This window comes from Gobius niger (assembly GCF_951799975.1).
Source record: "Gobius niger genome assembly, chromosome: 5".
In the NCBI taxonomy this organism is placed as follows: Eukaryota; Metazoa; Chordata; class Actinopteri; order Gobiiformes; family Gobiidae; genus Gobius; species Gobius niger.
Window position 1 is genome coordinate 31,272,343 of NC_136856.1, and position 14,818 is coordinate 31,287,160.

The 14,818-nt window shown below is 41.8% G+C and overlaps 1 protein-coding gene across 1 annotated transcript; it reads left to right on the forward strand.

Moving 5' to 3' along the window:
- Window positions 1-475: 475 nt before the first annotated feature.
- On the forward strand, window positions 476-7,790 carry LOC306963488 (sialic acid-binding Ig-like lectin 7; the record flags this gene model as incomplete). Its single annotated transcript, XM_079557059.1, has 7 exons — window positions 476-484; window positions 2,029-2,044; window positions 2,290-2,589; window positions 3,579-3,845; window positions 5,389-5,473; window positions 5,546-5,585; window positions 7,602-7,790. 7 exons carry the CDS (start codon window positions 476-478, stop codon window positions 7,656-7,658), a joined length of 774 nt encoding a protein of 257 aa, XP_079413185.1. The 3' UTR covers window positions 7,659-7,790.
- Window positions 7,791-14,818: the final 7,028 nt, after the last annotated feature.

The following is a 14,818-nucleotide window of genomic DNA, read 5'->3' on the forward strand; positions in this document are numbered from 1 at the left end:
AAAAATGTATTTATGTTAACCAATAGTACAGAATATTTGATTGTTTAGTTATTTTAATGTCTTCGTAGCTGATTCATAGTTGCATTTGCAGGTGCTGTTGGTGCATGTGAATATGCTCGTCTTCTGAGCATTTCTGCACCAAACCTGGAGGCTCTGAGCGGGTCCTGTTTACGGATCCCCTGCACTTTCACCACTGACTCTAGGTTACGTGACACATTTGACCCGAATAAACCTGTTAAAGCCATATGGAGCAAGACTCAACCCTTTTTAAATAGAGCTGGAGAAGACGTGTATGTGTTTTATAACAGTGACAGGCCCAGTAACTCGTCTCCTATGAGAATGATCAGGGATCTGCCTGGGAAAGACTGCACCACCCTGTTTTCTAATGTAAACTCAATTCATTCTGACAAGTATTACCTCAGAATAGAGAATGATTTGTTTAAGGCGACCGCTGTTTGTGATCCTGTCCGTATAAATGTCCAAGGTAAGACACTTTTCTTTGATCATTCTTTTTTTTAAACTTAACTTAAACAAAAATTGCTTTCACTTCTGACTTTGTGTTAAACAAAAACTAATTTCAGATTGTGTTTCGGCATAAACTTTGTTCTTTATCGATGTAACGTCTTACTTCCTCATTAGTCAGACTTCAGTGTTTCTGCAGTTCCTTGGTCATCCAAACAGCAACACGTCTTTATAAATATTTGTTCAGCAAAGAGTTTGGGGTCAGTTAACATTTGAGAGATAAGCACAGTTTTTTTGCAATCAGGAAAACATTCAATTCATCAGAAATATCGTCTGGTTAATGTGGTACATGACTCTTCTAAATGGAAGCTGGTGATTTTTAATGAAATAACGACATAGGTGTGCAGAGGAGTGCTTCATTTGATCCTCCTTTTGATGGAACACATTCCCCTTTTTTTTTTGGAGGATCTGGAAAAGATTTAAGACAATATAATGGTGTTTAATGAGAGTGTTCTGGTAATATTTTTAGTTTCCGAATCCATCACATCAATCCAAAAGTGTTCCTGAAACGACTAACATACAAATTAAGAACTGGGCGTGTCACTCGAGTGTTAAAGCCGGGTTTACACAGGCAGAGGCAAGTCAAGTTTAATGCTTTCAATGCTATTTTAATGTCAAATATTACAATTTAATCCTACAATCGGAACAAAACAAAACACACATTTAATTTCTTAAAATTTGGAAGCACTTCATCAAACAGAGGAAAGAGAACTGGACAAAACAGGCAACTTTTCAACAAAATAAATGTGGTCAATTTCAGCCTAAACTGCAACTGAATATGTTTTAGACCATTTAAGTGTATATGTGTGGAGGGCCACAGATCAGTGGTCACTGTGGTGAAAACAAGTGTGTCTAATGGAGTTTGAACATGTGTCCCAAACCTGCATTAGAGCTTGGAACCTTAAAACCAGCTCGTCCCACAATTAAAGGTTTGTTTTCGAGTTATAATTGTGCAGAATTATGAAACTTGTTGTTACAACGTACAAACTCTTGAGGGTGTGTGCCAAGAGGAAGCCCGAAAATGGCTCCTCTTTGGACACCCCTGTTTTACTTTTTGGTGTTTTCGATTAACTTAAACAGTAAGACCAATGTCATCATGTTCCAATAAATTTAGATTTGATGCCAGTTTGAATCCAATTTAATGCCTGTTAATGACTTATAAGGCCTTGATCTTGGCACAATTTATTTTTTAATGCTTTTGCAGAAATGCAGAAACCCTGTAAAGGTGCATTTGTTAGATAATCCTTAAAGGCTCACTGGTGATGAGAAAACCCTTGTGCCGTTATGGAGAATCATTTGTGAGTTCCATTATCTCTCAAAATTACACATTTTAATCCAGTATTAAACTATATCATTGTTTGGGGGGTGTGGCGCGCCCCCTGACAGACTTGAAAAGACATTGGGCCTGATCTTCTGCCTGGCGCAAGGAAAACTAGAATATGATTCAAAAGTGCATTTAATTAATTTCTGTTATTCAACTTAAACTGAAAAACTAATCTGTTGTAGACTCACTACATGCAAAGTATGTCTTAAAATTAGCATATTTTGAAAGTGGACTGTAAGCCATAATCATCAAAATTATAACAAATAAAGGCTTGACATATGTCACTTTGCCCTAACCCTGTAATGAGTCTATATCATACTGTATATCAGTTTCACATTTTATTTTCATTTTATTTGAATGGCTCTTTGAGGTTTATGAATTATTTAGAAAAGTTCCTACATGACTTTTGAACAGTCCAGTCCTGTCTGTGTTGTTCTGTGCAGACTCTCCCTGGAGCCCCTCAGTGCAGGTCTCAGGACGACAGGAGGAGGAGGAGTCAGTGACGATCACCTGCTCCGCTCCGACTCCCTGTCCAGACTCTCCTCCTAAACTGTCATGGAGCCTCCACCAAGACCCTCCCCACACCATGGTCACCAACACAGACGGGACCTTCACCACCTCCATCCAACAGGAGATGACTTTATCTGACAGACACGATGGACTCCAGGTCAGCTGCTCTGCAGTGTATCCTGTGAGTGGAGGAGAGAAGAGGGCGGACGGGAGCGTCACTCTGAGGGTGGAGTGTAAGTGGAAAACTTCACTGACACAAGGACAAGACTCTAACTCAGGGGTGTCCAAAGTGCGGCCCGAGGGCCAAATGCGGCCCTCATACCAATTTTGGGTGGCCCTCAGCCTTCTTGTTTTATTGCCACACATTCCCAGAGATGGTCATTTTACTCCAATTTTAATAATTCCACTCAATTAAAACCTCAAAGATGAACATTTGTTGTGGGCTGAGCTGGCATTATGGTTCTAAGCCTAAATAAAAGTGTGTGGAATGGTTTAAACCTCTCTTAAATACACGCAGTTGAACATTTGAATGCATTGACCACTGATCTGTGGCCCTCCATGCCTTATACATGTCAGTACACGGCTCTCGGTGAAAAAAGTTTGGACACCCCTGCTCTAACTATAATGTCAAATGTTAGTGCTTCAATGATTGTGATGATTATCTACACCATTATCACAAGCCAAATATCCCTGAAGCCAAATAAGCCCCTTTTGCTAAATGTTTGCATGTGGATTTCTTATTTTAGTTCTCGCCCTCAGTTTGAATATACACAATACTGGTCAAAAGTTTGAAAACACTTAATATGTATTGTTTTTTATTTATTTTCAAACTATTTACATTGTGTGATTCTCATTGATTCTCATTGAACACATTAAACTATCACACACACTCATGAGATTATGTAGGAAACAAAAATGGGTGAAATAGCTCAAAATATGTTTTATATTTGAAATTCTATTTATTCTTGGCATTTGCTTAATGAGCTTCATAAGGTCGTCATCCGAAATGGTTTAACAGTCTGTGAAGTTAAAAACGTTTCTGTGACGACATCGTGAAACTCACTGAGAAAATATCAAAAGTGCAAAGCATCATGAAAAATGTTCTGGATTGTTGGCACTCTCCAGCTAAATTACAAAACCAGCGCAGCACTCAATGTGTTAATATAATGAATAAACATTAAATGTGCACCATAATCATGTCATTGTTTCACTTGTGTCTTAGATTCCCCTAAAGACACGTCAGTGCAGATCAGTGGGAACACTTCACTGTCTGTGGGAGAGTCTGTAACCCTGAGCTGCTCCAGCAGAGCCAGGCCTCCAGTCCAAAACTTCAGCTGGTTCAGGGTCACCTCAGAGGGTCCACAGAGAGTTCACCAAGGACATGTCTACAACCTCACCTTCAACTGTTCAACACGAGGACAATACTTCTGTCAGGCCAAGAATCAAGTCGGTGAACAGAACTCTCCTGTCATCACACTGGGGCATGAAGGTAAAGGTCCGCACACACTACACCACTTTTATGCCCGATTTTGCTCAATTCTCAGTCACGCCGAGTCTTCTCGAGTTGTGTCTAGTCGAAGGCAGTCACACGGAGTCGGGACGCGTAGTGTGGGGGGGTCACGACTGGACTCGCGTTCGAATCGTGTAGTGTGGGCAGCAGAAAGACACGACTAGACTCCGGTCGTAGGAAATCAAACATGTTTTAAAGCACGATTTTCTTGGACACACGGGAGAAACGTGGGTGATTTTACCGTCCACTATGTGAACACACTCGATGCCGCGGCCAATGACAGAGTGAAATAAAGACAGGGAAACACCACCGCAGCTCCTCTCCGTTGTCTCCTCCGCCTCCTCCATCTCTGGGCTGAGGCCCGTCTCCTCTTCTTATTAAATCCACTGAAATACGTCCCGCTTCTTCGTGTCGCCAACTTTTATCTCCATTTGACAGAACTATAGCCAAGTTGAAGGCTCTGTGGTAGCAGTATGCTAGCTCTGCGGTGTTGTGACATTGTTGACACTGTTGACCAATCGGGACATGCACACGTTTTCCCACACTCACAAACACAGGCCTATCTTTGCGGATTTGGGGTCAGCCATAAGCAGCCCAGAAGAAGAATCAGCCCATAAGGAGCTAAGAACAATCCCACAGGCCACAACTGACACTACTTGACAGTACAACAATGAAATGTGTCCTCTGCATTTGGAGCAATTGTGTGCAGTTGCTCAGATTATATTTGTACTGTTGGTAATAACATTAAATTCTTTGCAGGAGGATATGGAGCGTATATTGTACGGTGTAACCTCCTGGTTGTTCCTCCGCTGGGTTAGGAAGGTTCAGATCGTCCTGACTGCAAACGGTTCCTCTAGGTCAACAGGTCGAGGAAGGGAAAGGAAAAGGGAAAGGAAAAGGAGAAAGGAGCTCTCTTGCCATGTTTTAGATGCAGCCTTAGATTCTGACCTCAAGAGTTAAGAAGATTCTGCGAAGAAAAAAATAGCAAAACTTCCTGAACTCAACTAAACCAAGTCCATTTGACCATTTAAAGGCGCATTGAGTTGCTTTGTGTACGAAATGCGCGGTATAAATAAAGTTGCCTTGCCTTGCCTTACTGCTTAACATTTTGGGCCATCAAAACAAACCATGGTCCCAATGAGCAGCTCAACACAGAAAATGCTAGTTTTTCTGTGGGTGATCAAAGAATGGATTTGGATGAGAACCTCACCTGTTTAAGTCTCACATTCTGCTGCCTTTCGTCACATCTCCATGAAGACGAGCTGGAGACGTTCCCCACTCCCGGTAAAGTTAGTCATGTCTTAGGAGAGCTGAGCCACTCACAGCAAAGGCACATGTTTGTTTGTACATTCATGAGGTATTTTTCAATGATGAAAATATCTGTAATAAAATTAAAGCTTGTATTTCAATTTCATTTATTGGGAAAATTTGACACGGTGTAGGTTGAAGCTTCACTCCGATAACATTCTCTTCATGATAACTGTCTTGCAAAATGTGAACAAATTCCTTTGACTTTTGCCAGATGCCAGTGCTGGGATTGGCCCTTACAACATAGTGAAGATATGTGGGATTATTGTGCTCTTCAGCGCTCTGCTCCTCATCGAGTGGTGAGAATACGTTTAATATTCAAAGTATTTCAGTCAGTGACAAATGACAATGTCTCTGTTCGTTTGTTTCAGTTTGATTCGGGAAAAGGCGACCACGACCAGACAGAATCAGGTATGATTTCTTTTTTTTTTATTCTAAATGTTTCTGTCATGATACACAAGAATAATTAAACTTGTCTCAATAATAAATAATAATAAAAACAGTAATAACAACAGTAGTAGCAGCTACAGTGTGGTGCTGAAGTGCTATGAAGGTGTGATGGAGCTAACAGCTTGGTGGTAAAAACTGTTCCTCAATCTGCCGGTGTGAGTCTTTAACGCTCTAAAGCGTTTGCCTGAGGGCAGGGGCTCAAACAGTGAGTGTCCGGGATGTGTTCTGTCCTGTCCCACCGTCCGACTGGCTGCCTTCACCACACGCTGCAGAAAATACATAATGGATGTTTTTTCACTGCAAATTGTTCAGTAGAAGCAAAAAACGGCACTGGTTGCCATCGTTAGCATATGTAGCATTCAGCTAACATTGGCTTCCTGGTTAGCATTGTCCATTTTTTAAGTTTTTATATGTATTATGGGACCACTTTGCTCCTCTCCATGTCTCTGTTATCTTTATTTAGTAATTCAGCATTTGTTAAAGTAATGGTGGAGAAATATGAGAAAGTTTATTTGTGTTCCTTTTCTTTGCTTTCTCCCTCTGGCTGCTTCAAACATGACCATATACGGTTCAAAGATGTCGTCTGTATCTATGATTTCTCTCTCTTCATAATAGAGATGCACAGATAAGTATTTTTGGTACCGATCACCGATGGCTACAGTTTAGATTGGCCTATACAACGAAATGACCCTCATGGCTCAATAAAGTTAGTTTTTATTTTTTTTACATTTTACAACATAGTATTTTGTTTTTACAGTGGGTGTAATTTCGGCCAATCAAACTCAGCCAATATACGGTAGAATTAGGAACAGTATTTTGGTTTTGGGCAGTAACTTTGGACAATATTTAAAGAAAGAGAAGACAAATTGCACGAGGAGACTGCGACATGAGGAAAGCCTCTTTCTTTGGTCCTCATGGCAGGGAGCTGACATTGCCGTAATACCAACCCATGGTGGCCAAGGCGACTCCAAAAGACAATTGATATACAGGGCTCCTCTGTAGCTTTGGGGTTCGTTTAAACTACGAAAGTCTGGCTCCAAAGAGTTTTTTTGTGTGCTTTGACCCATGTGACAACGCTGGGCTAGGTGTCATATTTTTGACCACGCTGGTTTTTGTATATTATATATATACACTATATATAGAAATAAAAAGGGGATGCTCAAATCTCTGATTGACAGGCTCTGGAGCTCTGTGGAGGCTCGTAGCCGGTCCGCCTGCCCCATGAGGGCGGGGCTTCCCACCTTTTTGCCCCTTTAAAGAACAGGCTTCGTAGGAGGAGATTGATCAGCCATGTTCATTTCACAGACCACTCGGGATCATTACTGTGAATGGGGCTGAATGGAACACCGGCTATCAAACACAGACATGTTTTACTTTCTCTTTGGACTCGCAGCCATTTAGTGACATTTCAGCACTAAAGAGCACATTTTTGTTAGTGAAATAAGACAGGCTTCACGAACCCCAGACTTTGATTGTAGTTTCCAACACTTCTCATAGTGATTATTTCTCGCGTCTCTACCTTCAGGAGCACATAATCCGGTGGATGCGGAGGTAAATAATGGCACATCATCTCCTCCTTCGCCTCCTGTTTGAAGTCCCATATGCAGATACTTTATGGGCATGAACCTGCATTCTTCAAGTGTAGCGGGTTAGCTCTAGCTCCATGGTTGTTTTGTTGAGTTACATACGAGTCAGACGAGTGGACCCACCAGGTGCGTGGAGATACAGTCGGCACTTAGAGCAGTACATCCAGAGCTGTCGTGTAGCCACCAATTACATTTAAAACTCGATTTAGAGCACGCTTTACTGCGGGCTTTTCACCGGAATATCTATTGTAAGAAAGTATGTGATCAGCCGATCATGATCAGCGGACTTCTACTTCACAACATTTCAAGAGCTTATAGTTTTAAAAGTGTGGTAGATAAGAAAGGTCTGATTACTATGTCTTATAAATGTGACGTCTTTTTTCTTTTCCAGAGGGCGGTTTCAGAGGACGCCGATTTTGTCAACCGTGTGGTGGAATGTCAAGTTTAAAGACAGCAGGGCGGCATATCATGGAAATGTTACTTACTGAGCTTTAAAGCATGTTTCAGCGTTCCCTCGTCAAGGAGAAGAGAAGGGAATCTTATTTTATTCACATGTAGATTATTGTTGTTTCTTTTACTGCTGTAAAATTTGTATTTCCCGTAATTTGCTGTCTTTGATGAAACACAAACTGCTGTCGACAGTTTTAATCACTGAGTAGTTCTCCGCTCAAAGTGTGTACATTAGGCCGCCATTGATTTATTATGAAACTCCAACTCTGAATGGGGAATCCAACCCAGAACCTTCTTGCTGTGGGGCAGTGATATAATGTATGGATGATCACATGTAAACCCAGACCAATACACACTGTAAATACATTGTACTACCTGCAAATAAAGTATTCTTAACAAGTGTTTTCCCATTAGTTCCCTCTTACTCATAATAACAAGTTTAGTGTAAGATTTACTCTTACTGTTGCATCACTCAGTAACGTACACAGGGCCTATATATGGGAGCGACATCTACGTCACTGAGAAGGTTTGCGCCCCCTGTGGGTGGAACAGCAGCTCTCGTCTATTGAACGAGCTTGTTTAATAAGTTACTCTCAATATTTACAGATTAAAGAAGCTATTTCCTCTATTATGAGCCCGGACATGGCCTTGCCTGATAATACTGTAGCAATAGATACAGACGGCATCTCATCAGAAGGGGGCGTGGCTTCGCCAAGGGGGAAAATAGAATCTTTAGAGAAACACAATTTTCCACTCTTTTCAGCCATTTTCTGGTGGAATATGAACTTATTTACCACATAAATAGAGTCAAGCGTAAATCGGGCCCATATGGATATTTTCTCACAGCAGATTGTTCAGTAGAAGTGAAAAAACGGCAGTTGCAGCTAGCAATAGCTAACCGCTAGCATTAGCCCAATGCTAGCATGCAGCATCAAGTATAGCATTCTCCGTTATTTATGTATTTATGGGCTGTTTAACCACTTTGCTCCTCCCCATGTCTTTGTATCTTTATTTAGTAGAAAACTATATTCATAATTCAGCATTTGTTAAAGTAGTTTTTGAATAATTAGAGGATTAGATTTTTCTCCAAATTGTTTTCCCCCTTAACTGTTTTCAAACATGACCACTTTTTGATCTGTCTCGGCACCTCGTTGTCCTGACACTTCGGTCGAGCGCGAAGCCCGTTCATTTTAACCGAGAACGAGGGAAAATATTCTCCGCTGAAATCTGATGTTTAGTCGATTGATTTGTGTAAAATGGCCAATGTTCATTTGCACCAACAAGTCAACACTGCACCGTTTCTCTGTGCGGCCTGAAAACGGCTTTGTTTTCGTGTAGTGACTGATTTTATGTGGACTTTTCCAGCCCCATGTTAACACATAGGAGAAAGGGGGCGGGCACAATTCATGGCGGCGCCCACGTGAGCCTCCGGAATAAGGTGAATATGGGCGATTCCAGAGATGCCGTCTGTATCTATAGGTGGCGTTCAGGTGGAGGGCAGGGCCAATACAACTCTATGGGAGAATTTTTTTCGTAAATATTTTTTACGACTGATATGATGGTGAACAAACAACATAGCTAATCGATCGCTAATTTGACAAACTGAAATGTACCCTCTATATTTAACATCAACACCGTTTTGAAACTTTTCCCTGTGATTTCAAGACAAATTTAAATGATTTAAAAAGTGGCGGTGTCTGTGTCAGGCTGATCCCAGGTCCTGTCGTCCCCCTTCCAACTATGGTCCACTTGTCACTTGAAAATTATAGTCTTTAAACCAATGCCCGTAAGCCTTATGGGTCACGGTTATGGCTCAATATACTTCAGTGTTCACGCTCCACTACCTGAACTCGCTCACACATTTCAATGGCGGAGTGGTTTGTTTGGTAGCAGAAATTAGGAGCCTGATTGACCCACGCATGCGCAGTCGAGATGGGCATTCAGCTTATTATAAAAGCTTTCATTCAAAGTAATATTTGTGTGACAGTATGAATACTTATTTACTTGTCGTTTGGCATCATTCTCTCACAAGCTTTTGCTCCGTAAACGCACCTTCATCACAAAACAATTATTAGACAAAAACTTCCAGAGCACTTTAAAATGTGTCTTTTTTTCCCCTTTTTTTCTTTTCTAAGGAAGACCGAGCACACACTGGATTCCTCCGAGCTGGCCTGGTGCCGCCTCGGGATCCCCAGAGCAGCTGGAGGAAGTGTGTGCACACACAAGTTGGTTGAAAAACAGAAGGTCAACAGTTCCAGTTCAGAATTTATAGGAAGAAAAATACTTTCTTTTAGTTTAGATTTCCTTTCTGTTCAAATTCTGCTGTTGTTTCAGTTTTTAACAGAAGCACCACTCTATACGACTGCTTCAAAATTCCTCCAATAATAGCTCTTATGTCCTGATCCCAGCTCCTAACCCCTTGTCACATGATGAGCTCAACTATTAGGTCTCTATGCAGTTCGGAACTAGAGCTACAGCTGCGTTTGCACAATCTGCCCGTCCTCACCCAGCGGTGGAAACAACAGGGGAAGTGACATCACCAACAACTGTGTTATAAAAACCTTTCTTAAGGTCTGGTTTGGACATGTCGCCACCAATATTTCACTACTTTTCCCTTCGTTCGTGGTAATTGGTGAAATAATTGCGGAGATCTTCACATTTTCGGGTTGCAACTGCCCTCCAGTTTGTTTATGAAGCTTATTTAAGTGACACAATGTCTCGAGTTTAATTTGATCAAAAGGTTTTACTCAAAAACAACAGGGCGTGTTGTTGAAGTGACACCAAACCTACGCCCTTGCATCACCGATATAGTATTGGACTACAAACATCACTCCCCCGGCAGCCACTGACTTTAATGACTCTGAAAACAGACAATGAAAAAAAGATTTACCTTCCACAGGTACAGCTTCATCACAGAAATACCATCATCGACAACAGCTCCCACACACTGCACGGGGCTGCAGAGGGGCTGAGCAGCTCTTTCAGTGGAAGACTGAGGCACCCTCAGTGCAAGAAGGAGCGCTACTGCAAGGCCTTCATCCCCACTGCTGTCAGACTGTTCAACAAGACTGCAAAGTCAAATGTGCAATAACCTCTTGCAAACTACGTGCAATAATCGCTGTATCTGCCTCACTTATAAACCACATGCACTATGACTAAACCTGCAGTGCTAACACTGACATTTTTTATTATAGTATGTTTATTTTATTTTTACTGTATATACTTTTTTGTTTCAATACTGCGCCCCTTACAATAGTCTGGTATTTGATTTATTTTACTGCATATACTTTTTACTCTTTTTGTCCCCTTGAAGTTTTTGGTAGTCATTGTATATAAGATACTAAAAATATGGTAATAGGTTCTCCTCTGGGGCCAGGACTTCCCTGCAAAAGAGATTCTTAAACTTTCCTGGTTAAATAAAAGTTAAATAAAAGTAAATAAAAAGTAAAGATGCCTCTTTCCTATCTGACTGTTTGCACATTTCCTGTATATTCTGCACAACCTGAGTGTTTCTAAGAGCTGAATGTAGCAAGTGAATTTCTCCATTGTCCAGATCAATACTACTTATTTGATGGTGGAAACCAGAACACTTGTTTTTAAATCCACTAACACGTGTAGAAATGTTCAATGGAACTTTTACAAGTAGGTTTGAACACACATCTCAAAGATGCACTGGGATGCATCATCAGTGATGTTCCTGGGGTCATTGGGAGTTTTGGGTCTTTCGACATCAGACCCCCTCACCCAGGCGACCCATCCGGCAGTGATCAAATCCCGGATTGCATCCCAGCAGCACCGGTCCACGGGCTTGCCTTCTTTAACCAACACCACCTGGTGTTTTTTTTCCGCTGCTTCTGTGATCGATTGTATTGCTCTCCTCTTAGCTGCTCCAGTCATCCCAAGTCCAAGCAGAACTTTACTCATGGAGCGTCCGGCAAATCCTCGGCAGCCTACTTCCACTGGATCACACTGTGCACGCCACCCTTTGCTCCTACACTGCTCCACCAGTTCAGAGTACTTGGCCAGCCTTCTCTCATGTGCATCCTCCATGTTCTCCTCCCAGGGGAGTGTCAGTTCCCACAGAGTCGGAAAACATCATCAGGTCATATAATGTGGCCTGGGAACTTTACCTGCTTTCCCAGGTCCACAGGCAACTGCCAATCTTGAGCACTAGATAGCCGGCCACCTCTTGGATGTTGTGACTGTGGCCGCTTTCCAGCCTTTGCGAACATGATGCTTTTTGTAGGATGGAACTTTGATCCCGGTATAGCTGTAGCGAGTGCCTCAGCAACTGCTTTAAGCACCTGGTCATGGCGCCACCGATACCGACCCTCACTGAGAGCTTTGGGACAACCACTGAAGGGAGCCTTTTCCTGCACACAGGGGACAGGAGACTGTACTTAGCCCGAGGTGTGGAGATTGGCTGAACTCGGTAGGGTATTGTGGACCGCTTAGACCAGGAACTTATTGTGGTAGATGTCATTCCGCCACAGATCTGACCAAGTGAGCTTCCTCTATAGCGTTCATGTCTGAGCTGCGAGGTTGGGCAGATGGAACATCGATTTAACAAAACCTTGGATTTGAAAATATATATTTTTTTTTAAAAACTGCATCAGAAATTTGATGTTTCTGACACAGCTGATCTAAAGATGAAATGCAAATCCTGTATTGAATGTATTCCTTTGACTTTCCACTGAGAAAAAGTGGCTTCACAAAGTGCTGGGTTGAACTCATGGTTCAGTGTAATCAGGGTTAATACTGAAATATCTGACCATTTAACATGGTTTCATTTGATGCCAAATTTGAACAGTATGAGAGACTCCAAGACTTTTGACTTTGGGGGCTCATTCATTTGAAAAGGATTTCAGCTATTTCAACAATTTGACCAGTTTATGCAATATTAACAGTTTCAACAATTTCACCATTTGTGGCTTCAGCCATTGCAGAAGTTACTAGTGTAAATGTGTGGTTTGTGCGGAAAAAACAGAAGTTCATCCAAGTTTAGCTCCGAAAACGACAGCCCATACATTTAAGTCAACTTGTCCGAGCATCCAGCATCATTGTTTTTGTCATTTGAAGCAATGGCAGATGCATGGGTGAATACGGCAACACTCAACTTCCTCATTTTACTGCTGTGTTCAGGTAGGCTCTGCTTTTCTTCATTTGCATATCTAAAAAAATGTACTTATGTTAACCAATAGTGCAGAATGTTTGATTGTTTAGTTATTTTAATGTCTTCGTAGCTGATTCATAGTTGTATTTGCAGGTGCTGTTGGTGCATGTGAACATGGTGATCTGAAAGTCTCTGCACCAAACCTGGAGGCTCTGAGCGGGTCCTGTTTACGGATCCCCTGCACTTTCAGCACTGACTCTAGGTTACGTCACCTATTGGACCCGACTGAACCTGTTAAAGCCATATGGAGCAAGACTTACCCCTTTTTAAATAGAGTTGGAGAAGACAAATATGTGTTTTATAACAGTGACAGGCCCAGTAACTCGTCTCCAATGAGAGTGATCGGGGATCTGCCTGGGAGAAACTGCACCACCCTGTTTTCTAATATAAAGTCAATTCATTCTGACAAGTATTACCTCAGAATAGAGAATGATCGGCTTAAGGCGACCGCTGCTTGTGATCCTCTCCGTATAAATGTCCAAGGTAAGACACTTTTCTTTATCATTCTTTTATAACTTAATTGCTGAACAGTAACTAATAATTCAAAGCCAATATTGTGTGTCATGAATAACAAATAATGAATTAACTATAAACGAGGAGCTCTCCTTCTCAAACTGACAAACCTCTTTCGTATATATGGGTTATACATGTTTTTATGCAGTTATGGGAAGAAAATAACAAATTTCAGATAAAACTGTGTTTCGGCATAAACTTTATTCTTTATCGATGTAACGTCTTACTTCCTCATTCGTCAGACTTCAGTGTTTTTGCAGTTCCTTGGTCATCCAAACAGGAACACGTCATTAGAAATATATGTTCAGCAAAGTGTTTGGGGTCACTTAACATTTGAGAAAAAAATGCCAGAAAAAGATAAGTTACTTCTCAAACTCCACAGTTTGTCCTTGTCCCGGGAAACAAAGTGAGTGCATATGACATTTCACGGAAAACTAAAAAATGTGTGCCAATAGTTGTACAAACTAAATTGGGGCTTATTATGTCTTCATTTCTGATTTCCTCCAATAGCAGCTCCTATGTCCTGATCACCTAACCCTTGTGATGAGATTCATTGGACCAGATTTATTGGCGTCCTGGCCCCAGAGGGGAACCTATTGTAGTGGTAGGGGAAACCAGAGTACCCGAAGGAAGAGATCATGCAAACTCCACACAGAAAGGCCCCGTCCAGGTGGGAATGGAACACAGACCTTCTAGCTGTGAGGCACGAGCGTTAACCGCTGCACCACCGTGCCGCCCGATCTCTATGCAGTTCAGCAGCATTTGCACAGTCCAACCGTCCTCACCCAGGGCGGAAACAACAGGGGAAGTGGCATCATCAACAGTGTTTCATAAAAGCTACATCCCCATATTGGACTTTAAAAACACTCCACTGACTTTAATGACTCAAACATGAACCACAATAACGATATGAAGCCACACAGAAAACAGACGATGATAAAAAAAAAAAAAGCGGTTTCAGATTTACCTTCCACACTTACAGCTTCATCACAGAAATAAAACATACTCTGGTCAAGTATTCCACCAAATCCTGTCCTTTGGTTCATCGTCAAAGAGAACCAGATGCATTGGTGTGCTCCTCAGCTGCAACTTCGGCAAATGATCCATATGGCTTAAGTTTCCTCTAAATAAAAGCACAAACTGGTGGCTCATGGGATGGCACATAGCTCCCAATCGACGGTGAGGAACCACCAGAGGTTCCTATTCTAAAGGAGCTATGATAATTAGCATTGAGGCTCCTTTTCCGACCTCCTTCCTCACTGGCGGCCCTATTCGGACGCTTCTTATCATGGCAAATATGGTTTGGTCTTAAGCCTCTTTTATAGTCGAGCGGCCGGTCCCGCCCACAGCAACCCTGTCCGCTTGACCCAAGACAGAATCGTTCGAACTGCTCTGTTACTCTTCTGTGTTCATGTTGTGATGTATATTTAAAAAAAAAAATGTAATAACATAAAAAGTGAAAACACAAAAGC